Source organism: Monodon monoceros, unplaced genomic scaffold (genome assembly GCF_005190385.1).
Source record: "Monodon monoceros isolate NGI ecotype Baffin Bay Population unplaced genomic scaffold, NGI_Narwhal_1 Super_Scaffold_4, whole genome shotgun sequence".
NCBI lineage: Eukaryota > Metazoa > Chordata > Mammalia > Artiodactyla > Monodontidae > Monodon > Monodon monoceros.
In genome coordinates, this window is record NW_021703781.1 from 6,331,141 (window position 1) to 6,358,466 (window position 27,326).

General features: G+C 38.3%; 1 protein-coding gene across 3 annotated transcripts in view; it reads right to left on the reverse strand.

Moving 5' to 3' along the window:
* Positions 1-10,492, reverse strand: part of HEATR1 (HEAT repeat containing 1) — a 50,099-nt gene extending 39,607 nt beyond the window's left edge. The window contains exons 1-11 of one of the 3 annotated variants that reach the window (XM_029201181.1): positions 10,374-10,492; positions 9,898-10,071; positions 9,109-9,325; positions 7,116-7,257; positions 5,502-5,603; positions 4,922-5,062; positions 3,920-4,131; positions 3,630-3,763; positions 2,285-2,387; positions 1,271-1,381; positions 747-864 (exon numbers count right to left, since the gene is read on the reverse strand). In XM_029201181.1, coding sequence (XP_029057014.1) covers positions 747-864; positions 1,271-1,381; positions 2,285-2,387; positions 3,630-3,763; positions 3,920-4,131; positions 4,922-5,062; positions 5,502-5,603; positions 7,116-7,257; positions 9,109-9,325; positions 9,898-10,039 — 1,422 coding nt within the window. In that variant the 5' untranslated portion in view covers positions 10,040-10,071; positions 10,374-10,492. Of the gene's footprint in view, positions 1-746; positions 865-1,270; positions 1,382-2,284; positions 2,388-3,629; positions 3,764-3,919; positions 4,132-4,921; positions 5,063-5,501; positions 5,604-7,115; positions 7,258-9,108; positions 9,326-9,897; positions 10,072-10,373 lie in introns of those variants that run through there. The other 2 variants (XM_029201179.1, XM_029201182.1) reach the window with 2 other exon arrangements.
* Between the last annotated feature and the right edge of the window lie 16,834 nt (positions 10,493-27,326).

The window sequence follows — 27,326 nt, forward strand, 5'->3', positions numbered from 1 at the left end:
CTGTATTAGCGCCTAAATGAAAATATAAATCAAAAAAACTGATCACTGAAGAGAATGCAATTCATCTAAATGATGTAACAGTGACACTCAAATTAGTGACGACTTTATTTATGTATTGATAATTAGACTACGAAGGAAGTCTATCAACATATGGTTTTGGAAATGAAATACCATTAAAGACAAAAGTCTAATTATGGAAGAGAAAAACCCAAACAATCATATTTCTCTTCCTAACATTTATTTTCAAGGCTAATTTTAAGAACTACTTAAATGTCTAACTTCTAGTATAAAGACTTAGGGCGAATCACCAGAAAATTTCTGAAGTTCTAACATAATCATGAAACAAAATCCACTTCCCTTTTCCTAATCAATGACTTAAACAGCCACACGTGGCTGGTGGGTTCTGCACTGGAAAGATAAGGGTACAGGAGAAAGATAAGGAACACTAGAAACCTACGTTAGGCCATCTTTTGGTGATTGCTGATGAGCATTATATACAAAATTTCCAAACGCTTTTCCAGAAATAAGTATCAGGTTCACAGTTACCTAAAAATCACTGTACCCTTCTCCAATTATTTAATTCCTGCCTCAGAGTCTTACTTCAGCTAACTAGGCAAACTGTATAAAATCTTCTCTCTCTATGAAACTTCCCAAACAGAAGTGAAGTAGCAAATTTCCTTCCAGAGCTTTTCAACTAACCACACAAATACCCATAAGTGTCATAATTCCCCTGAAAAAAAAGTTACCTGATACTTTCCACCACTTGCAGAAAGAGAGATAAATTGGTGAAAAAGCTCCTGTTTTTTTAGGTCTGTAATTTCCTTTAGGCGTTCCTCTAATACGGCATCTAATGTTTTGGGATATCTGGGATGAAATTAAAGAGTTAGTTCATCATTCGTAACAAAGTTATTAACCACACACACCATACATGTATAAAAGAAAAAATATAATTTTTTAAATTACTGAGACTGAGACTTAAATTTTTGACAAATGGAACATATAAAACCAAATGATATTGATCAAGTTTGTTACTATGACTCTTTCAACAACAGAAAGTCTATATAAAAAAAATTATACTCTCCATAGTCCCCACACAACCCCTATTTTCCCTTATATTTCAAATATATTTAAATCCTATAATTGTCCCTTCCTGAAAAGGAGAACAGTATCTTTACAATTCATTCACCATATTAAGTTATGACTTGTGAATCATCTTTTTATAAAACAAGAGGTACACATTAAGAAGGGCACAAACACACACACAACTCACCTGCTTTCTACAAGTCTGATAAGTGGAAGAAACTGCTCATTAAGCAAAGATACTTTATTAGAATCGATTTCTTCCTGTGAGCTATATGAAATATACTCCTCAAAAAGAAGGCTGCAGAACAAAACAACGCAGACATGAGAGTTACTATTTATTGAATACCTAGTACGTTCTAGGTGCTTTAGAAATATTCTCTCTGTCAGACCTCTACAAGATAGAAATTAGGCTCATTTTACAGATACAAAAACTCAGACTAAGAAGTCTTATACTTTGCCTGAGGTCAAACAAGAACAGCAACAAGAGGCAATCCTCAGTGAGCCCTATTGAGCCATAAAAAGTAGAGCAGGTTTTCCACCCCTATCTGAGTCCAGAGCCAAGCTCTCAACAGTACTTTGCATATTTAACCTCATTGAATTCATAAGCCAACTACGGGAGCAAGAGACAAATGACACGCCCACCGGATAGGTACCTGCCCATCGATACACAACGGCAAACCGAGATCCAGGCAGCCTGTCAGAACTTACTATTCTACTAGCCGGAGGCGATAAGATTTAAACCTACATCTGACCACCATGACTACATTCTTTTCAATGCATCGAGTTGCCCTTCAAATAAGAAAAGAAAACAGGAGGCTGAACTACCTTTACTTCATGCCAACCCTCAATATTAAGTTTCTAATTGATATTTACTGATTACCAACTGTGATGTATTGTTTCAGGCATTTTGGTCCACTTAGTACTAGGAAATTTTAAACAACCACAAATTACATGTAGTATAACCCAAATTTACTTTCACTATTAACTTTCCATGACCACATATAAGCACTAAAGGCAAACAAGAGAAGTTACATTTTCTGTTGCCACAATTATTGGACTAAGTACTTATAATTAGATGAAATGGCATGGACAAAGCAAGAAATACATTATAAAGGGATACTGGAAAACTGTTAGCCAACCCTCAAAAGTATACTAAGCCACAAAAATACAAATCAAAAGCATGTCAAAAGTAACAGCTTACCTAGCCAACAAATGGTCTAAGTTGTTCTTCAGGTATATATTTGTAAGTATGGCTTCTAAGAGTCTCCTATAGATTTGACCATCCATCTCTTCAGTTTCTTCCCCTAAGCATATACAACAAATTAAAATTGATTGGGGAAAACTTTTCCCGCATGTGCATGCTATTAAGTTTTTTTACAGCAGAAAATCTTTCTACAGGAATCACTTCAAAACATATATATAACGACATCCAGCTTTTTACCTATTTTCAAAAGTGTACGTCACCTGTTTAGTCATTTATATCTTTTCAAACCACTTTTGTATACATTACCCTCATTTATCCTTTACCTGAAATTCTCTACATTTTTTAAAAACAAGTACTATCCATTGTAAAGCAATTATACTCCAATAAAGATGTAAAAATAAATAAATAAAAATATAAAAAACAAAAAAAACAAGTACTATCTTGCCTCTCTCGTGAATGAAACAGAAGTCCAAAGAATATAGTCTTTCCCCAGGCCACACTACAAGCGGTGAAGTTGGGATCTGAATCTACATCTCAATAAACTATCCTGAATACAGGCTAAACTTCATCTCAAAGCCTCCTTACCGAACCAAGAGCTGTCATCTTCCATTCCACATTTATGAATGAACATGAGCCCTGGCTTCATTACTCATCACCATCAGAACAGGAAAAGTACACTTTCATTCGTGCTAGTCATGTTTCTGAAACTCACGTTTAAACTGAGATGGAGTTAAGCAAATCTTATTTTCCAATAAATGGATATAACTTTAGAAATGACTTTCTCAGTTTGTCTTTCTTAGTCCAGTAGCAACAGGACCAAGTATTTCTTCCTTGTCTTTCTATATTTATTGAAGGGTGAAAAACGTATAATGCAAATAATCACCTTCTAATTAACTTTTGGGCTTTTTTAAAATTTGGATTTTCATGCATGAGATTTTCTTGATCTTATATTTTCAATGACTCAAGGGAGAAAAACTGTTTTGGCAACTGGATATTTATTGTAAATGAATCACTAAAGTTCATTAAATACCTAAATGAGAAGGGAAAGTTGTACTGAGTAGTGTTCTGTTTTAAAATAATTCCAGTCTTTTTCATGTAGAGACTGTGTGAGAACACATATTAAAAAAAAAAAAACACTGAGCATATTACTCATTTTACAAGGATTTCCTTTAAACCTGCTCCCCACCTCAAATGTTTCTCTATTCATAAAAATAGATACATTACACAAAAACAATTAGCAGAAACTCTAAGTATCTTAAAGATATTAACAAGGATATGGTTCCTATTTTAAGAGAATCGCATCTGAGAAAGGAAGTTTTTGGACACATGTAAAACCACATACCTGTAACATGATTAACAATGGAGACAACCAGATGGGGAAGCATGTAACGCAGAAGAGGACTGATGTCGTATGTTTCAGAAATCCCGTGAAGTAGTGTAACAAGATCAGGAACAGTACATAAGTGAGGAAATGGCCTTTGAAGAAGCAAGACATAAGATGTTGACTTCACAAGTTAAGACAATGAATGGCAATTTTTAAAAATAGTGTAAAATTTATCTTATGAAAAAAAACTATTCAAAATAACTTCATTCACTTGTAATTATTATCACTGCCAATTCAATTATACCTACTTTTTCCCCAGGCTCTCTGGCTTCTGTCTCTGCAGGAGCACTATCAAGCACCCCAATCCATCCTTGATCAGAGAGGGAATTCTGGTCAGTGTTTTGATGATCTGTGAAGCCAAGGAATTGACGAAGGTATCCTCCATGGTCACTTTCACCGAAACCTGACATATTATCATGTACGTCGCAGCTCTGTAATCTGGTAAAGATGATTTCAATCCCTAAATATATTTTAAAATATAAGGGAAAAATGACAAACTGTGTTACTTTATCCTACTTAAAATGTTACTTTACTTTGACAAATTGGAAACGTCATAAGTTAGAGATTAATACAACCTAACACACACTGAGAGTCAACACTCCTCGGAAGTGAAAAATCAAGATGTTGGCCCCTTTTCCTGAGGGGACATGGAAATGAGACAAGTCTCTTGAATGACAGAAGGGATCTCAGAAGGTCTCCCAACTCAAACCTCCACAACACATCCTAAGAGGAGCCAAGGAGTCTTCTTTTATATGAAAACATCCACCTGTGTAAGGGAGACTTCAATCAGGAACAAAACAGTGCCTAATTAAAGACAATAATTTTGGGACACTGGTGGGAAGCAAAGCAGTTCCTCCATCGGGAATCTGGGACGGTGGGAGGCAATGAGGCAGTTGGGGAGAAGAAACACTGAGAAGCAGAAGTCAATGCAAACGGAATGGTAAGAGAGCCTCTGCCCTGAAGAGATTTTCTAATCCGTTCTCTTTCCGCTGAGGTAACATGACTGCTAAGAAAACAGATCTGGGAGAAGACGGCAGGGCCAAACAGCCAACATTCATCCCTAAGGAGCCCTAAGATCCCACTCTGGTTAAGTTTTTAAGAAGTCATATTTTTTACCTATAAATTAAATCTCATTAACCACCTAAAATAAATTGTCAATGTAAAAACATTGATGTCTACGTGAAATTTTCAAAAGCAAGAAAATTCCTTCAGATACAAAATAATCTACTTTACGCATGAGCAGGGCCAACCTTTTGAACATATGGGAACAGCTTGGCGACTACATTGTCGGATAAGTCCTCGGCGGTCACCAGAGCAGACACGATGGTAGAAGCATAGAAAGTTAAGAGCACCCTCAACTGAGCTGAGCTCCCAGGATACTCAGCAAAAACCTGTAAAAAACCACAAACCACACACAGTTTTAAGAGTGAAAGGCCAATCAGATGAAAGTATAAAAATATTTACAGCTCTCCTCAACTACTTCAGGCTGACACTTTAATTTTACCATATGTAACATTACATAAACACATCTAACAGTTCAATGAAATATGACAAGAATGAACAACCTTCCTGACATTTTTAGACTGTGTCTTTGTTTAAACAGTCACTGTAAATAGAATCTGGCCAGGAAGAGAATAACTTATTTTTGTAGAAAAACAGCTTTGCTGATGAAAGACTGATCACTGCTCATGCTCCAAAACAGCAGATCCTTTAAAAAAAGGGCACTTCTTCAAAGTCCCACCATTATAAGAGAAGGCCTTCATTTGTTTTCTGTATGAAGAGGAAGCAACCTTCTAATGGAATATGTTCATGAAACAATTTACTACTCACCTTCACAGATTTTGTCACCAGACTACAAATGAAATCCATGAATCCAAGATCTTTGTAGCAGTGGGTAACCAAAGTTCCTTTAGCTAAGGGCACTCCAGATTGCTATAGACAGAAAGAACCAGCTATTACTTAGGACATTCATCAACTCATCATTATTTTTAAAGTACCTACCAAAGTAACAGCTTCAAACTGCTGCAGTTCATAAATACGAAATATAGTCTTTCCTTATCGCTGCTGTAAAGATGAAATTAACACATAAAATTGTGCAAACTTTAGAAATTCAAGAGAAGGCCAAGCAATGAGTGTGGATGTACTCAGTGAAAAACGCTTACTTATCATGTGTTGCATTTTGATATGTATTTATCTAAATCTGGATTCTCTAGATTCTTAGTAACTCTACTGGTTAAATTTGGTTTTTGAGCCAATGTGCTATAGTTCTGTCACTGCTTCACAATAACACTAGTAATAGAAACAGAGAGGAACACGGTCAACTTATACTGCTCTTCCCACTGCCTAGCACTATGCATGGCATGTATTAGTGCTCAATAAATTTTGAATAAATCAATGAAAAAATAATTTGAAGTGAACTTTAATAGGTAAAGGGGGTTTGGATACCTGAAACAAGTGTGCCTAGAGAACAGCAGGGACTGTGTGTAGACTAGGGGAAAAATAATTTTGATGTCATTAGCAGAGTGAACGTCGAGTAGTTGGATTAAGAAGCTTTATTTTAGGTTGGCCTTCTCTTCTTGAACATTCTTTAAGTTCAAGTGCTTTACATTCAAACACTTAAATTTTTCTTCTAATTAAAAATTCCCATTCCCTTTCTTTTACTAATTCTGACCATGGACCCCCTGTCATCACCCATCAAGTTAACTCATTCCACAGGCCCAGCCTGTTAACCTACTTTCATCTCCATTTGCCCTCCTGCTGGCCTGAATCGCCGTGCTCAACATTCAGTAAAACTCTTGCTAACAACATACATCTACTTTCCTCTACTATAGATGCAAACAAAATGATAATGGCAAGTCAGTTGTTTTACTACAAAATCATGCTATCTGATCTCAGCCAGAGCTATCCTGTAAGACAATCATCCTATTATTCATCTATAAATTAATTTTCTAGCATCTTCTTCACAACTTTAATAATTTCCAAAGTCCTTCAAGTTATCCTTATCCCTTTCATTTTTGTAAGTATTTTATGCATTTCTTCACCTCTAACTTGTTTTAAGCTTCTCAGTTCCAAAATTTAAAATGCCAGACAGCACGGTATAGTGGAAAGACAAGCTTTATAATCAGATCTGGATTCAAATCCCAACTCTGCCACTTTAGAGTTACATGAACTTTGGCAAGTAACTTAATTCTCTGAACCTGTCCTCATCTGTAAAAATAGAATTTTCTGAGAATCCAAGATAATACAAATTGCCTATCCTGATATCAGGTACTAAATGAAAGCCAGCTATTATTCATAACAGTTTCAACTGGAAGTTAGGAAATAAAAGTGATGGAGGTAATACTTGGTCTACTCTCAGGAGCACCAAAGACTTAATTTTTTCCAAATTATACCTTTAATGAAGGTTTGCAATGATTATAGATACATGTCATTCAACAATCATACCTTAACTGGCAATAACCAGAACCACTTGTGCTTTGAATTATTAATTTTTAGAAGCTGTATAACCCGCACAAATATTCTTGTCTCGTGGTATGGGAGAACACAGGCAATGAGGCTATCCTGATTATAAAGATGGATATGGAACCTGGGGGAAAAAAGCAAACAATTCTAACTGACACAAAACTTACAAGCGTGTATTTCGTTACATGTCCAAACGGTGTATCAATGAGCTAAACCCACTTAAAGCAACCATACAACTATAAGCAAGGTATAGCTCACTTAAAGCATAGGCATGAAAGTACTCAACAGGGTTTGCCAATTCTCATGCAGTAGCATTTTTAAATATTCACTATCAAAATTGACATCCATTCACTGTCTCTCAACTTTTTTAAAAAATCCATTATTACATTAACGTGACTTTGGGATCATTGCAGTCAAACCAACAGAAAACCAAACTGGTCAAGTAGGCAGCAACACTCAGCTTCTCTCCATGCTCCAAAGTTCACCTTCCACAGCTTAGTTTCCTCACCTCACCTAACTATCATAATCCTAAAACCAGAAGACTAATTATAAAGAAAATCATAGTATCTTCTCTGAATAAAACAAAAAGATCAAATTACAACCATATTTAATTTGTACATGAACTTTACAAAACTTGGTATTGGTCATGCCACCCTAATAACGTAAAACAGATTTATTAACTCTGTCAGATCCATTACATCCTGTCTAGTCTTTAAGATCTAGCTCAAATGCATTCTTTTTCAAGATGCTTTTCTTAATTCTCCCAGCCAAGTGAGCCCTCTTACATCTGTCTAAACTCTCCTATCCTTTCACCTGTACCTTTCTTACAGCACCACACCCCTTGCCTTTTATTAGTTCAATAATATGGTTTTAGTACTAGCCAAGACATCACTTTCTCCATGAAGCTTCTCAACTACTTCAGGCAGCACCACATGCCCCAAACTTTGTATACACCCTTACTGTGGCATTTCTTTCAAAAGAGTAAGAAAGGGCAGCCTATTCATCCTTGTATTGAACTTACTGTTTGCTAAATAAATAAGTTACCTGAATTAATAAATGCAAAACCAAACGCAAAAAGTACTCCTTACAGTAACGATCTATTTGGGGTAAATTAAATGCTAGAAGACAGAGGAAAGCAGTACAGGTTTGATTTTTTTTTTTTTTGTCTGATGAATCTAATGATACGATAATGAGAAGACCCAGGTTACACTTATGTTTTCTCAATGATTCACTGGCTTCCCTTACCCCCATGCCTCTAATTAATGAAGTGGAAGCCTTTCTACTTTTAAAACACACACAGGAGAAAAACTTAAAATGTGTCAACTATGATGTAATACCAATGTAATACAAATAAATGAGAAAATAAACTGAATAAACTTACTGAGACAATTTCCAAAGTAAAGATCAGACCTTGGAAACAAAATTTGCATCTCTGCTTACCAGTCATGTGACTCAGCCAACTTAACTCTTCTACACCTGTCTTCTCAACTGTAAAATGGGGATAAGAGAAGCATCTCCCCACAGGAATGTCGTGAGCGCTGAGATAATGCACACAAAGTGCTTACCAGAAGGCCTGGTGTACAAATGTTCAATACATATTAACTATTATTGTTTTTCTTAAGTTATGGTATTTTAGAGAATACTCTTACCCTGTTCCCAAACCTGTTTTTTTTTGTTGTTATTTTGGCAAGAAGTTTAATAACACACTTTGCCCCAAATATGCAGTAACAATTTGTAACGGCAAACTGACACAAGCCCCTCAGAACTAATGAGGCTAGACTATTTACTCAAGATCTTCAGTAGTTCTACTTCTCAGTATCAACAGAAATGAGTTCAACAGTAGAAGGGCATGCTTACCTCACCCAATACAAATTGTGTTAATCTCTTAATACACCTGATTTTTCAACTTTAAACTTTAAATTTAAAAAGATCAATGTTATTAGCCCAGAATTATTTCCGTAATTCCATTTGCTACCTGTGGATCAACCACTCCAGACACTTCTGTGCCGGCTTCAGCAGGAAGTAAGGAGATAGGTGGATAAGAAATAATGAAATGTTTTCATCCAGCTGTTTGTTCACTGCCTTGGTCTGAACGCTCCGCTCCAAGGTTTTTGCTAGCTGGCTGAACAACGGTGCTTCAAAACGCTCAAAGGAAGGATCGATACCAAGCAGCTCTTCCAGGCCAGTGCATCCTAGGAAAAGGCCACTTTATTTAACAATTCTTTGCGAGCAAACTCATCTCACACCTCTTTTACAGTGTTACTTTCACCTAAAACTCTCTGAATTCTTTTAGCATATATAATCTGTAATACAGTCCCAAACATAGATTTCTAGTTTCCAACATAGAAAATAAATCTCATCTCATCAACTAGGAGAACAGAAAGTACCTTCTGGCAGGGGGCCTTTTTTCTTTATTCAATACAATACAATTTCAATACAATAATTAGGCCAGTCCTAGGAAGGCTCCTCCCCAACCCTCCAGCCACAGCCTCCCGCCCCTTTTGACTGTTCCTCCTTTCTACAGCTTAGACGACCCCCCAACCTTGTTTATCACCTGTGACATTCAGATGCCGCTGCCTATATACATTTCACGCATCTAGCGCATGGCTTTTTTTTATTCTCTTTCCCCTTAACAACGTAAATGAGGTTAGCAAGTTAGAAACCGCTAAGGAAGAGGGCGGGTCAGAAAAGAAAACAAGAAAATACACCAACATCCAGGAAACACACGCTTCCCAGAGCTTTCCTAAGTTAAAGGGTAGCTCACCAATGGCAAAGGCGGTGTCCCTGTCGATGGTGGCCGCTTCCTTGGGGTCAAACAACAAAGAGGCAACTTCATCTCTAGATAAAAGGCTGGGATCACTTTGAGGGAGGGCGAGTCGTTGGAGCTGCTGAGCTAAGGACGTCATCTTTCAGGCCAGCGGATTTCTAAACACACAGGCTAAGAAACATAACCCCGTGAGAAGCCTCTACAAAATTAAGAAGGTGGCTTAACAGTAAGCAGCAAATGTCTCACGTACAAGCAACTTTCCTCCGTACTCAACGCGGTCGCGGGCACATCACCTGCTGCCCAGGGACTCGCGGACGCCGGAGGTGCAAACACTAAAGCAACAGCGTTAACAGCTAATTACAGCACAGGGGGCCGCGCCGAACGTTTCTCAGCCCCGACTCCGCGGAGACTCGAAAACCCGCGGGCACCTTACGCTCCCCTGTATACCACTCCGACCCACAGCTCCTGCTCACCCGGACCTCGACTTGGGGCAGGACTCAGAGGCCAACGAATCTTCACAGCAGCTCCCACGTGGTATCAATAAGCCCAGCTCTCGCCCGGAAATGTGGACCACTCCTCGGGCGAACTTCCGGTTTCAGGCACTACGGCAAGTGAAGAGGTACAAGCTTGCCGGAATGAGAAAAGGCGACTCCGCCCCCAGGCGGTGAAGCCCCGCCCCTCCGCCGCGTGGGACTTCAGGCTCAGGATCTGCGGTCCGCTAGCTGGGAGCTAGTGGTCCGTTTTTGGCTTGTGGCTGGAAGTTTCAGTTTCTGGGCGGGCCTTTTGTGGGCTTTAAGGTTCTGTAGCCGGAATCATTCATTCAACATATACGTATCCAGCTTTTACTAGGTACCGGCAGCATCGCGCAGTGATGTCACAGCCCGGGTTCGTATAGCCACGCTAACGCCTTTGGGCGGTGTGAGCTACACCGATTCTCATCTCTCTGTTTCTTACCTCCTCTATAAAACGAAAAGAAGCTACGAATTTCAGGCGATGAGCTACTGATCGCGGTGCGAGCCGCTCCGCACATTCTGGACACACCCGTCTAGGGGCTTGGGGGCCATCCCTTCCTCCACTTTGCATTCTTGGAGTCCACGCATTGTTTTTTGTTTGTTGGTTGGTTGGTTTAAACTAAGCCTGGTGAGAAGTAATTTACAAATGAAATCACACACTTCAGTTTAGCAATTCGATGAGTTTTAACAAAAGAATAAGCAGGTAACACTATCTCCCCATTCAAGACATAGAAAGTTTCCATCGCCCCTAAAAAGTTCCCTCTTGCCCCTTTGCTGTGATGCCCACCCCACTGCCGGCCTCAGATAACCATTGGTCTTCTTGGTGTCACTATAGATTGGTGTTGCTGACGACTGTCCCATATGGATATACAACAATCTGTTCCCAAAGCAGCAGTATGTGCCCAAATGGAGTGAACTGGCCTCTCCAAGAAGCTGCACAGGACACAGGAGTGAAATTGGATATCCTATCTTTCTTGGATGCATTCGTTTCTCTTAGGATGTGGAGCTCTTCGATGCCAGGGTGTCAGTATTCCTCCTTGGAGACTGTTGGAAACAGAGTTACAGTTTGAGGGGCTCACTTCTATACTCCATGCTGATCTCTCCCTTTTGTGAACACAATCTTCCGTTGTGCTTTGCTTTAACAGCATTTAAAACAACCAAAAAAATCTTTTCAGTTATTTCTACAGAGTTAATAATCTCCTTTTGCATGGGGTGTTGATTGCCTTGTAGTGTGGTTTTTCAAGTTCTGGTGGTATCTCTTTCATCCTTAAAAACAGATCTCTCAAAGGAATTTTTTTTTTCTTTACAAAAGCAGTCAGTTTGGGGAGAAGTGAAAGTAGTGAGAAATGAAAATCAGGCCTATTTTTATCCACAAAGACATATTTGGTTTTTTGCCTAAAAAAAAAAAACCTCATATTTTTAAAAGCTTCATCAAAGTGAAAATAAATGGAAAGTTACCGCAAGTATTTGGTTCAACCATTTTTATGTCAGTTCCAATGGTGTATGGTACCGTGTGAATTTTACTTTAGAAGCAAACTAGCAGGGCTTCCCTGGTGGCACAGTGGTTAAGAATCCGCCTGCCAATGCAGGGGACACGGGCCCGAGCCCTGGTCAGGGAAGATCCCGTGTGCCACGGAGCAACTGAGCCCGTGCGTCACAACTACTGAGCCTGCGCTCTAGAGCCCGCGAGCCACAACTTCTGAGCCCACGTTCCACAACTACTGAAGCCCGCATGCCTAGAGCCCGTGCTCTGCAACAAGAGAAGCCACCGCAATGAGAAGCCCACGCACCGCAACAAAGAGTAGCCCCACTCGCCGCAACTAGAGAAAGCCCACGCACAGCAACGAAGACCCAACACAGCCAAAAATAAATAAATATATTTTTTTAAAAAGAAGTAAACTAGCAAAGTAAAAAGAACAAGTCAGAGATCCATAAACGTAATATTCATTTCAAAAAGCTTTGATTTAAAAAAATATGCCGTGATCTTGAGTTACATCTTTTTCTCCAGAATTTCTCTAGAATTCTCATCTAATTTCTCCAGAATTTAAAAAGAATTCTTTTGATATATTCCTAATTGTTTTCTGATTATTACCACCTCAGTTTTTGTGATTATAAGCCTGTCTCCTGGTTTGATTATTCAGCCGAGGACCAGAGCAAGTGTCCTTTCTCAGTTGTTATTTGAATTTAAAATATTGGTTATAGATCATCTGTAGCTCTGCAATTCCTCCTATCTTATAATCCTTTTAACGCCTTGTGCCATTTTACATTCATTAAATCCAAAATTTTAGCCGTAGTGATACATATTTCTTTTTTTTTCTTTTTTTTCTTTTTTGCTGTACGCGGGCCTCTTGTGGCTTCTCCCGTTGCGGAGCACAGGCTCCGGACGCGCAGGCTCAGCGGCCATGGCTCACGGGCCCAGCCGTTCCGCGGCATGTGGGATCTTCCCGGACCGGGGCACGAACCCGCGTCCCCTGCATCGGCAAGCGGACTCTCAACCACTGCGCCACCAGGGAAGCCCGTGATACATATTTCTTGATGCAAGTGTAAACATTGTTTTCAGAGACGGTATTTTAACCATGCATTCTTACATCTTATGGGGGATGTCATATGGCAGAGTGATGATTCTACTCCTTATTTCAATCACTCTTCATAGCAAGGACTCTACCCCCAAAAAGCAAATTCATAAGTGATTTGAATGAATGAGTTCTTTTTAAAAGGATTTTTAAAAAGGACTTTTAAAAAGCCCTTCCTCACCCCACTCCCCTTTAATCCAGAGCACGGATACTTTGATTCATTCCATGTGTACTTTATACCAGGCTAGGCATATGGTGGTGAACAAGACAGGTAAGTTCTCTACTCTTGTGGAGCTTACACCCCACCAGGAAGAGACAGATAAAAGGCAAACAGATAAATCAGAAAACCATCAGGCAATGTAATAAGGGGTCTGATGACAATAATACAAAGCCATATGATAGGGGTCACAGAGGGAGGGGATCATTAGTCTGAGTGGTTGGAGAAGTACCCTCTGAGGAGGGAATATTTATGCTAAGACCTGAGTGACACTTCTTGATAAAGTGGAGATATCTCAGCTAGGGTTGATCTTGACATTTACTCCAATCACAAGAGGGCTAATTTCTGCCCATCAAATACACCATGCTTGTATTTTCCTCATGTCACTTACGGCTACCTGAAATGATCTGATTTGTTTGCATATCTATTTATTTCTTGTATCCCCTCACTAGAATACTGTCTCCATATAGGCTGGCATGGAGCCTGCCCCTATGATATTGGAGCCAGGGCAAGGATACAGAGGGGCACACACCTGTCAGTCTAAATACTTAAGAGTTATAAATCAACCTCACACACGGTTACCTCGGATATGTTATAACCTCCAATTTTGACAAGTAAACAATTATAATGATAACATGAAAATGTTTTCATACGGCTGAAAGACAGCAAAATACAAAAGATGGCAGCATTTAATTACCATTGTAACTGTCTGGGTGCAATATTGATTGGCTGATGATTGTGGATGAGTAATAAAGATATGTAGAGCTAATACATATCCTATATATTTAGCCCATAAAATTTTGCCTTCATTTCAGCAAAGTTACCAATTACGTTGTTTAATCCAGACTTGCATTATTTGCGTTCTATTGGCAAAAATGATAAAAGAGATTAAAAAATAAAATTTAATTACATTCAAAGTGCACAAAATTTGAATATATTTTCATAAAATATAAATTATGTAAAAATAAATACATTATATTTATTTTTTACTTGTTTTCAAGAGAATTATCTTCAAGAACGCAAAAGTACAGATTATAATGAGAACATTTTAAATAAAATTAAATTAAGTTAAAGGTTTTTTTTTAATTTTTTGGAAAATTTTATAACCTTATTTCAATAAAATATTTTCATAAAAAATTATTCACAAGTTTATTAATCCATGTCCTTCTAGTTGCCAGTGTAAAGAATCAGTATCACCCTTCATTCATGTTTTATCTATATCTACCTATTTTTAAATGTAAGAGTCCTATGAATTCTTTAATGTGGTTAAAGGATCCTCAGCTACCACATCCAATTTTTGAGAACATGTAGTACAGTAATTCCTGAGTACCTCCAGAACCATAAATTGGAAAACAAAAGGAAACAAGATGGGCTTCCCTGGTGGCGCAGTGGTTGACAGTCCGCCTGCCGATGTAGGGGACACGGGTTCGTGCCCCGGTCCGGGAAGATCCCACGTGCCGCGGAGTGGCTGGGCCCGTGAGCCATGGCCGCTGAGCCTGCGCGTCGGGAGCCTCTGCTCCGCAACGGGAGAGGCCACAGCAGTGAGAGGCCCGCGTACCGCAAAAAAAAAAAAAAAAAAAGGAAACAAGAAATTACATGTTTGGAACTACTTAGGAATAATACTTTACTATGCAAAAATGTAATGTGTACATGCAGTCTGAAAGGAAGATTGTGACAAGTTCATCAATTTATCCTTTCTCTTATCTAAGCACTTCCAGATTCAAATCTTCCCCCTACTCTGAAGCAGTGTCCAGAAACAGTACAATCCACAAACCAGAACATTCAAACAGGCTTTTTTCTTTTATTTGAGGACACAGGTTAAGAGACCTGTTTCCCTGAAATTTAAATACAAAAATCAGAGACTGGAGATTCAGAGTTATAGGATGTGCAGACCTAAGTGGCAGTTTTTGAGGGACAGGCTTCTACATTAAAAAAAAAATGATTTCTTATGTATTTGTGATATCCATGCTCAGACCTTATGCTGGTCCAAGGATGGTGTTGAAGACAGGGCTTCCTCAAGTTTATGGCTGAATCCCTGCTACACAGTAAAGTGCATGGTATATGGCTGACAATAAATATTTATGAGCTGAACAAATGAATGAATGAATGTAAATGTGTGTAAGCTCTATCTGTATCTCCTTCCTGTTCAAGAAATATGTATCAGAATGCAAGTAAGAGTAGCATTGTTACAGGAATAACTTAGAATTATTCTAACTATAATAAAAGTAAATCATTCAGAAAATTCAAAATTGTATTTTTAGCAGATTATTTGCATCATATATTACAACTGATGGCATACTGTCTCCTTGAAAATGTATCTATTGATGACAAACCAAGTAAGATGTACCTAATTAGCACTGTAAATGCAGCATGTGAAATCTACATTTTAGTCAAGTGCCAACAAATACATGACTAGTTCAATGACTGAGAAGTTAAGAATTTGTTTCTTCATGTTGCGTCCCAAACAAAGTAATCTACATTATTATGAGGTTGAGCACTGTGGTCTTGCCACCCAAAATTGCAATGATTTTTCTGGTTATTTTGAAAGCCATTGGTAGGGAGCTGGGAGTTGAAAGAAATGGTTTGGAAATCAACCAGAGCAACTGGTATAATTTCAGGAACCAGCAGATGGCACCAGAGCATTTTCCTGACCCCGGAGTGCATTCAGCTATACCTCCAGGTACCTTCTGTGGAGCAGCAGTTTTCTAACTTTTAAAATTTGAAAATTATGTACAATCATATAAAAATTGGTTAATTAACTCTTCCATATATTATAACATGTAATAAAAATAATGTTTTTCAACATTATTTTAGAGAACCACGGGACTTCAAAATGTTTATATTTTCTTAGCTAATGAGAAGCATTCAAAGTCATCTGTTTGATAAGTACACTAAACGGTAGGTGTGGGTAGCCTGAATCCACCTCCCGCCCCTGCCCCAGGCCCATCCTAACTTAAATTCCATTGAATATTTGCCACTGGAAAGATTTTTTTTGTTGGTTAGGGTAATGGTGAAGTAGAGAACCAAGAAAGCCAGCAAAGTGGAATTAATAGGGTTATCAGAAAATCCAGGAAACTTTGGGTGGTGCTGGTGGGGGAAGGACTTGGCTCTGTGTGAGCTGGATTTGAAGAAGAATGTGGGGCAGAGAGAGGAGTTTTGGGGATAAATTGAAGAGCGGTTCCCTGTGTGAGATGATATTAGATAGACAAGAAGTAAATAGAAAAAATTAAAATCTTTTGTTTTGTGTTACATTTGGATTCTTCCTTTGGTATTTTTAAAAGAATTCTATGAAGATTTCAATTTATTTTCAGTTCAATTTGGGATCCAGACTAATATTTCTTGTAGTGTAACTCTATGTTGTAGCCAGTTTCACGACCCATTTTATGGAATTATTTAAGTATTGTAAATAAAGTGACAAAAATACCATTATTTCCTAGTGACATGATTATATACCTAGAAAAGTCAAGGGTTCAGTTCTAAAAACAACTGGATATAGTATGGAATATGGGAAGCCAGATCAGTGCAAGTATATACACACAGACGCACAGGCACACATGTGGCGTCAAGAACATTTTATCTGTAATTGTAGAAAAACAAATTGACAAAATAAAGGTCAATTTCCGGGCTTCCCTGGTGGTGCAGTGGTTGAGAATCTGCCTGCTAATGCAGGGGACACGGGTTCGAGCCCTGGTCTGGGAAGATCCCACACGCCGCAGAGCAACTGGGTCCGTGAGCCACAACTGCTGAGCCTGCGCGTCTGGAGCCTGTGCTCCACAACAAGAGAGGCCGCGATAGTGGGAGGCCCGCACACCGCAATGAAGAGTGGCCCCCGCTTGCCACAACTAGAGAAAGCCCTCACACAGAAACGAAGACCCAACACAGCAAAAATAAATAAATTCATTAATAAACTCCTACCCCCAACATCTTCTAAAAAAATAAAAAAAATAAAGGTCAATTTCCAATAGCAAACACATACACAGAAGTACCTGAGAGAAAACTTATATTCACAAGATCTTTGTGAAGAAACTATAAAAACCTTTAGAAATTAAAATGAAAGATTTGAATGAGTGGTGAAGATTGATAGCTATATTATGCTCCTGGATAGGAAGACAAATATTATATAAAATTTCTGTGGGCCATCCTCAAGTTAATTTCCATATTTAATTCAGTCTTAAGAAAAATCCCAGAATGGTTTTTTAAATTTGACAAAATGCCTCTTAAACGGATATAAAAGAATAACAGAATAAAATTAAAAATTCTCAGAGGAACACTTAATGGAAAAGTATAATAGGGAAGATTAGCATTATCACATATTAAAAATATATGACAAAGCACCTGTCAGTAAAAGAGCATAGCTCTGGGGCAAAATTAGACAAATAGATCCCCAGTACCCAAGAGGTGATCCAGAAATAAACTCCAATTTAAGTGCGTGTTTAAAATAGTGCAATGTAAATATCAACAACAATCAGGGAAGAAAATTTTCACTAATTAATGTTGGGGTAAATAATTTGGATGGAGTAAAAAAAAAATCAAAATAGATATGCACTTCAACCCATATGAAAGAAGGGATTCCAGTTACCTAAAGAAATTATAGTTCTGAACTGAATGGAGTAACAGGTACCATTTTTACACTCTCACTGGAAACAACCAAAACGAGGACAAAATATATGAAACAATGGTTTTCAAGACACTGTACATCAGGCAATTAAGCTGCCAGTGATCCTAGAAAGACATGACATAAACGAAGTGAGCCCCATGGTTGTCCCAGTTTACTGCCTTGGGAGAGTCTCCTGGCTGCAGCCCAAGAAGAGGAAACCCAGGCAGAACACAACGGACCCTCTGAGTTGAAGAAATGGAGCTAAGAGTCCAGGGAGGACAAGGTGGCTGGAGATTGTGGGTCAGAGTATGAAGTATGAAGAAGTATGAAGAAGAAAAAACCTCAGAGAGGGCTCTGAAGATATGCAGAGGGTCCGCCTCAGGTAATGGTCAGCACTTGCTTGTGAGGAAGCTATCTCAAGCTGAGGAAAGAGTCATCTGAAAGGATCAGAGGGAACAATATCTGTATTCACCAGGAATGAAATTCTATCCAATCATGAGGCTTTCATCTCACTCATGTCACCAGCGAGATGAAAGTCTCATGACTGGGTAGAATTCATGGAAAGATCTTGCCTCAGAAGTGGGGAATAATTGCCCCTGACTGACCACTGCTCCAATCCCACCTAACATCTTAACAGCAAGACATGGAAGATGAAACTGTTTCCAAGTAACCTAACTACATTCCAGAGCAAAACTCAAGCATGTCTAAAGGAAAACAAAAACAGCCAGCACCCAACAAGGTAAATTTCACAATGTCTGAGACATGCAATAAAAAAAAATTATGAGGCATGCAAAAAAAGGAAGAAAACACAACATGCAGTGAGGAGAAACATCAACTGAAACAGACACAGAACTAACACGTGTTAGAATTAGCAGACAAGGACAATAAACAATTGTTATAACTATATTCCGTATGTTCAATACGTTAAAAGAGATATGGGATATTAGAAAGAAAAGAAAAAGACCTACATTGAACTACTCGAGAAGGAAACTACAACGTGTGAGATGAAAAATACACTGCATGGGTATAATGGCAAAGTAGGTATCACGGAAGAAAAGATTAGTGAATTTGAAAGCATAGCAATAGAAACTATTCAAATGAAACACCCAGGGAAAAGAAAATTTTTTAAAAAAATGAACAAAGCATTAGTAAACTATGGGACAACTTCAATTGGACAATGTGTTTGTAATTGGACTCCCCAAAGGAGGGGAGCAGGCAGAAAAAACATTTGAAGAGATAATGGCTGGACATTTTCCAAATTGATGAACAATGATGAATCCATAGATCCAGGAAGCTCAATAAACACCCACACAAGAAACAAGAAGAAAACGACACCAAGTCTCATCATAATCAAATGCCAAAATTTATATAAAAACTTAAATATTAGAAAACCCAGAAAATAATGGAATTGCGTATTTATCAATTTGGGGGATGTCATGAGAGAGGACTTCCTAGAAATTTCAGAAAACAATTATTGAGGAAAAGGTCAGCAGGTATAACTACATGTAAATGACAAATTTAAGTAGTTCTGCTTTTTAAAATAACATGTAAACAAACTAAACAACTTTTAAAAGACAATCAACAGAGTGAGAAAACAGCAAATATAGAAGATAAAAGATATTATATATGTATATATGTATGCATATAACACATAGCTCATAATAATATTGAGAAAAACACTAAGATTTCAATAGACAAACAGCCAAAAATCAGAAACAAATGATTCACACACACAAAATCCAATTATTAAATTTACAGGAAAATGTTGAACTCTGTTAGAAAGCAAACAATGTAGATTAGAATAATGCACCAAATATCTACTAAATTAGCAAACTTCTTTTACAAAGTAATATTGTTTATTCCTAGAAAAAGCAGATTTTTAATTTATATTTTCATGTATTACCAGTGATACTATAAAGTGGTGTCACCCTTTCAGAAGCAATTCGGAAATATGCATCAGGAATTCAAAATATGTTTGGACCCATTAACTTCCTAATTCCATATCTGGAACTCTGTAACAATCCAACATTCCACAGCTGTAAACAGACTGTTGTCACTTTATTGTGTGGAATGGTAGATTTTAAAAAGCATAATTATATATAATTAAATATACAGCTAATATAAGTATAAAATTTAAATTATAAACTTAAAACTATAATTTGATAGTTTTAAACAAAAATAATCAAAGATCAATTAAAAATGAAAAATATAATCAAAGGTCTTTTTCTAATTTATCTGTGCATACAAACCATTTTTACAGTTCATTTTCCATTTTAAGTCAGCCTCTAATATTTAAACCTTAATTAATATAGTTAACATTTTTCTTCATAAATAACTCCATATAATTGATTAGAGAATATCTATTAACAAGTATTTAAATAAAAATGGACATTTTGTGATATGCTATTTTTTTCCAGTTTGATTGAGAAATAATTAACCTACCACCACACTAGGTACAGCTAAAATCCATCTTCTCGTGTAGATAAATACAGTAAAAGGAAAGAAAAAAGGAAAAATTTTTCTTCCTATGATGAGAACTCAGGATTTATTCTCTTAATTTTCCTATATATCATAAAGCAGTGCTAACTATAGTCACCATGTTGTACATTACAACCTTAGTACTTATTTATTTTATAACTGGAAGTTTACACCTTATGCTATTCTTTTTTAAAGGCTTTTCTTTAGCCTGGGAACAAACAGCATACTTTGAAAAAGACATTCCATTCTGGGAATCAGGTTTCTATTACAGATGGAGTAATGAAATGAATTAACTCCATTTAATATACTTATAAAGACACTGAGAAATTTTTCAGTATGTATCTCAGAGGACTTTTCTGTAAAAGTCATTATACTTATAAAAATGTTAAGCTATCAGCATAATTGCAGACATTAAGGAATTGAAGGCCTTAGATTAAAGGGTGAGGTATTTATGTATAGGCAGTTATTATTTTGGACTGTCAGATAGGTAGAGGGGGAATCCATTCCATTAAATCTCCAAAATTGGTCACGTCAAAATTTTTTGAACATTTTAAAGGTTGGGGATGGTGGTATACCTTTAAAAAATTAATTGGATGAAAACTAACAAAGCAACTTGTATTTTACTTCACACATGTGGTTAGTCTTGTGTTTTCATTGAATGTGCTTTCAAACAGCTCAAAAGATCACAGAATCTTTAGGGAACCATGGCTATTGTACAAGAAGTACATCAAAGAAGACTGTAAAAATAACAGAATGAAATCTTTCTCATACCTCCTTCTCCCAATAATAAGGAGACTAGATCACCATGCCACAGACGTGATTCGTTCGGAGTTTGCATGATTTATAAGTGTAGTTTATATGACAATGCTTTCTTGGAACTTATTCCATGATCGCCAATAAAATGAGTCTCCAAATACACTCAGATTTGCCACTATGTCATTCAATTCAAGTCAGTTCAATGAACACTGATTACATCTGTACAGTATGCCCGGCACTTTGATAAATGCTGGAAAGATGACCGATACACAGAGCCTATATTTACCCAGAAAGAGGCGTTAGCAGAGTCTAGTACAGAAAGCAGCCATTGAAAATAACCTCTGCCCTCTGTTTAACAGGCACGAGACCAGACATTGAGGGCACAAAAGGGGTCAGCTTTCCCTGGGGAGGTCATCTGCCCAGAGAAGGTGACATTTGAGCTGCATCTTGAAACGTTGAATAGAAACGAACAAGGGAATGACATGCCGGGGGACAAGTCATTCTGGGTAGTGGGTCCACCTGTGAAAAGGCATGGAGATACAGAATAGAGAATTCGGAGAACTGCCAGGCTGACACACCCAGAACGTGGGGGTATGCTAGAAGGAAAAAGGCGAGGAAGGAAGTGGGATCGGGAGACCAAGATCAGATACGGAAGATGCTCTAAGCCAAATCTTCTATAAGGCAGGGACGTTGTAGGTTGGGTCAAGGAGCGAAGGCTGGTGGCAGAGAGGCCAGTAGGAGGTGATTATAATAGTTCAGTCCTGGGGTTATGTTAACATTTTAATAAATTTCCCTACAGGGACTTCCCCGGTGGTCCAGTGGTTAAGAATCACCTTCCAATGCAGGGGACTGAAGTTCGATCCTTGGTCTGGGAACTCAGATCGCATATGCTGCGGGGCAACTAAACCCGCGCACAGCAACTACTGAGCCCGTGGGCCACAGCTAGAGAGCAGGTGCCGCAACTACAGAGCCCACACGCTCTGGAGCCTGTGCAACGCAACTAAGACCCAACTCAGCCCAAAGTAAATAAATAAATAAAATATGTAAAAATCCCTACAGGTGCCATTTAGAAATTATTTCCTCCATTTTTATAGTATGATTGATTGAAAATTTGAAAGGTAAAAGTTTTAAAACTGCACAAGGATTTTATGAAATAAAAAGAGCTACCTGGGGCTTCCCTGGTGGCGCAGTGGTTGAGAGTCTGCCTGCAGATGCAGGGGACACGGGTTCGTGCCTCGGTCCGGGAAGATCCCACATGCCGCGGAGCAGCTGGGCCCATGAGCCATGGTCGCTGAGCCTGCATGTCTGGAGCCTCTGCTCCGCAGCGGGAGAGGCCACAGCAGTGAGAGGCCCGCATACCGCAAAAAAAAAAAAAAAAAAAAAAGAGCTACCTGAAAGGAAAGCATTAAACAAAAACCAATGGTAATTAAGACATAAGCCTTTACCGACTTTCGGAGCTGGAGGGAGACTCAGGAGTACCTCAAATCTAGGAGACAGCTTCCAAACTGCTACTTAAAAGACGTAACTCTTAATAGAGCAATTGAGTGCCAAAGCCAGAAGGGCACATCAATCAAATTAACCTTCCCCTGGGTAGATTTCCATTGCTCTGTCATAATCTTTTTTTCCCCCTAGGGCTAACTGAAAATTTTATTAGCATTAGCCTAATATCTACATATCTAAAGTTTAGCCAGAAAGAAGACATTAACAGAGATAGTTTCATCCGTAGAATTATTACCAATAGTTACAGAGTCCCTGTCAAATGCTAGATCTTAAGTACCGAGCTGTTGTCCTTGGTTTATTTATAACATACAGTATTGAAGGAAGGATTATATATTTTTAGCCTTTTTGTTACTTTTTTTTGGTACTGTTTCCTCCCTTTTAGTTAAAATTGCTGAAAATAGCAACAGTTGTCTTCGTTCACTTTAGATGAGATTGTCAGGTCCCATATCTCTAAATAGATGTCCAACCTCCTCTGGAACCCTCAGCAGAAACTCTCAGGACTGTGCATTATAGTTTTGCAGATGGGTCAGGAAGGGCCCGGAAAACTCCATTATGATGGCAGACATTTATGTCTTTAGGGAAAGCAATTATGTTTTCCACATAATTCCACATGTAACATTTTAGAACCCAGACGTCCTTAGAGATCATGCAATCCAACTCTTCCTTTTATAGATTAAGAAAGTTTCAATAAGTTTCCATTCTCACTGATCAGACTGGCAGAATATAAGAAGATATGTGATATTTAATGTTGGTTAAAGTGTGCAGGGGGAATTAGGGGAAACATCAAATGGTATGATTTTGGAGCGCAGTTTCTCACCACCTACACAAACTTAAAATATATATACCTTTTGGCTCATTTTTAAAAAGCTATCCTAAAGGAACCTAATACATACACATGAGAATATATGTTCCAATGTGCTTGTTTCATGATTTTTTATTTTTATTTTTTACTTTTTGGCCACGCCACTAGGCACACAAGATCCTAGTTCCCCAACCAGGGATCAAACCCACACCCCATGCAGTGGAAGCATGGAGCCTTAACCATTGGACCGCCAGGGAAGTCCCTGTTTCATGACTTTTAGATGGTGAAAAATTGGGGTCAAAGTAAATGTCCATCAGTAATGGAAATTGTTTCACCAATTAGGGTATCTCTGTACCACGAAATATAAGACTGCAGTTGGAATGTCCACGAACCCTCTTGCACTGTTGGTGGGAATGTAAATTGATACAGCCACTGTGGAGAACAGTATGGAAGTTCCTTAAAAAACTACAAATAGAACTACCATATGACCCAGCAATGCCACTACTGGGCATATACCCTGAGAAAACCATAATTCAAAAAGAGTCATGTACCAAAATGTTCATTGCAGCTCTATTTACAATAGCCCGGAGATGGAAACAACCTAAGTGTCCATCATCGGATGAATGGATAAAGAAGATGTGGCACATATATACAATGGAATATTACTCAGCCATAAAAAGAAACGAAATTGAGCTATTTGTAATGAGGTGGATAGACCTAGAGTCTGTCATACAGAGTGAAGTAAGTCAGAAAGAGAGAGACAAATACCGTATGCTAACACATATATATAGAATTTAAGAAAAAAAATGTCATGAAGAACCTAGGGGTAAGACAGGAATAAAGACACAGACCTACTAGAGCATGGACTTGAGGATATGGGGAGGGGGAAGGGTAAGCTGTGACAAAGTGAGAGAGTGGCATGGACATATATACACTACCAAACGTAAGGTAGATAGCTAGTGGGAAGCAGTTGCATAGCACAGGGAGATCAGCTCAGTGCTTTGTGACCGCCTGGAGGGGTGGGATAGGGAGGGTGGGAGGGAGGGAGACGCAAGAGGGAGGAGATATGGGAACATATGTATATATATATAACTGATTCATTTTGTTGTAAAGCAGAAACTAACACACCATTGTAAAGCGATTATACTCCAATAAAGATGTTAAAAAAAAGAATATATAGAGTTTGATCCTATTTTTATTTTAAAAATATATTTAACTGCTTATAAAGAAATGTATAGAGTGATGTACACCAAATTTTAAACAGTGGTTATACCATGGAGTAGACTCAGAGAGTGAGGCAAAGTACATTTTTACTTTACATACTTAAATATTGCTTAAAATTTTACAATAAGCATGCCTTATTTTTGTCTTTTCTTTTTCCTTTTTCTTTTTTTGGAAGAAAAATCTGAGCCTCAGATAAGTGAAGTAACTTGTTCAAATCACTCAAATGGTTAGTCAGGATGACAGGACGAGAACCCAGGTTTTCTAAACCCAATCAGACGCTTTTTCTCCTACAGCAAGGCCTTGAGAGACTACCTGAACATCTAGCTTCCCACAGATCTAGTCAGATCTCATATTTCTTAAGAAAGTAGGTAAAAAGTGTGGTTTCCTGCTTTTATCAAGGCAAATAAATTTTGGGGTCTCTTAAACAACAATATATCCTTCTCAAAAATTCTTTCTCTATGTACTATTGTAATCATCATGGAAATATTCATTGATGGTTTCCATATTTTACTTAGATGACCAGTTCTGATCATTTCCCTAACCACTAGCCCACAAAGACAGGATCGAAATTAACCTGGATATTATTTCATAGTTGAACAGAAGACCCAGACTTTCCAACAGAGCTCAAAAGTCTATTCTCAAACTACAGAGGTTATTTGCTATAATGCTTCCTCATCTGTCCTTAGAGTATCTTCTGCAGTCTTACTATTATTGTTATTTTTAGCTGCATTTTGGTATTCATGATGGATGGCACCATTAAGTAAAATATATGAAATCTTTGTTTAAAATCTACAGCAATAGTAGCTTTTTCCGTATGTTTAAGTTTTAAGTTACTTTTAGTGATTAAAAATTTCCCAGTGTGGAGTTAGAATTTTCAAACTTTAGGAATGGCCATAATTATTGGGCTGATCTTTTTCCCAATTAATAGATGAAGAGAAACATCTGAAAGTAATTCAAGGGTAATTGCCTGTTTAATTGAACATTTAATGATGTTGGAAAATGTCTCTATGCTAAATAAAAAAAGATACCAAAAGTGTGTATCTCAAATTATCCCTACTCAGTAAACATGTATTTTTAAAATTTTTTATTTATTTATTTATTTAGCAGTACGCAGGCCTCTCCTGTTGCGGAGCACAGGCTCCGGACGCGCAGGCTCAGCGGCCATGGCTCACGGGCCCAGCCGCTCAGCGGCATGTGGGATCTTCCCGGACCGGGGCACAAACCCGTGTCCCCTGAATCAGCAGGCGGACTCTCAACCACTGCGCCACCAGGGAAGCCCAGTAAACATGTATTTTTATATGCAATCATACATGCATAAAATAAGATCTTGAAAGAAATGTATGCCAATATTAGCATTAACTCAGGATGATGAAACTCTGTTTTCTTCTCTGTGTTCCTTGCAGTTTCTGGTTTTGTTAAAAGAATGTTTACTTTTGACATCAGAAAAAAATGTTTGAAGACCTGGAAGCCAATTTAACTTAAAACAATACTTCCTGAATGTCATTTCTTTTTTAAAAAAATTAATTTATTTTTGGCTGCGTTGGGTCTTCGTTGCTGCACGCGGGCTTTCTCTAGTTGCAGCAAGCAGGGGCTACTCTTCACTGTGATGCGCGGTCTTCTCATTGCTGTGGCTTCTCTCGTTGCGGAGCACGGGCTCTAGGTGCATGGGCTTCAGTAGTTGTGGCACATGGGCTCAGTAGTTGTGGCTCACGGGCTCAAGAATGCAGGGTCAGTAGTTGCAGCGCACAGGCTTAGTTGCTCCGTGGCATGTGGGATCTTCCCGGGCCAGGGCTCGAACCCATGTCCCCTGCATTGGCAGGTGGATTCTTAACCACTGCGCCACCAGGGAAGTCCCCTGAATGTCATTTCTGAGAACAATAGTCAACTTTAGGCACTCCTGGAAGGGCATGACATAACCTCATATTAATTTGTTAATATGAGGCAAGGTCTAATGGAAGTTTGACCTTTTGAAAGAAAAAGTGGACTTCAATAGAGAGAGAGAAAAGGAGACTAAAAGACAAGGAAAGAGAGAAAAGAGGTAAGTAGACTATTGATTTGCCTGGGTGGAGCTCAGATTTCAAACATAGGACGTACAAAGCCGGGGGACTTCCAAGCAGGGACTTGTGGAAGATGGTAGAGAAAGAAGGTGTGTTACAGAGTGAAAGGGAAAGGAAAAAAATTCTGGCCACAGGAAAGCAGCAGCTGTAACTGGGTTTTCCCTTCCTCACCCCATCCTTCAGCCAGGCCTTACACAGCGTCTAGTACATGGCAGGGTCTTTTTTTGTTTTTTAGGGATGATAAATGAGGAAAGTGCAGCAGCTGTTTGAACCTAGATGAGATTGAGGTAGTAGCTACAATTATATGGGAAAACCCAAGATGGAACACACCAGCAAACTCTTGCTGGGATCATGATGTTGGTGGACAGCTCTGTTACTCAGCCAAGGCTGAAGAGTCTGTAACTGAAAGCCCCGTCTTGGGTCCTGAGAAAACGATTAGGCAACGAGTAGACTAAAAAGGGGAAACTGAGCTAATCATCATAAAATATTAGGATTGTAGAAGGAAAAAGAAAAGACCAATGATCTAATTATTTATTTGTTGTTTTATTTTCCTAGGAATCAAGAAAACGTTGAGTAGCATGGATGGACCTAGAGATTATCATACTAAGTGAAGTAAGTCAGAAAGAGGAAGACAAATACCATATGATATCACTTATATGTGTCATCTAAAATAGGACACAAACGAACTTATTTACGAAATGGAAACAGAC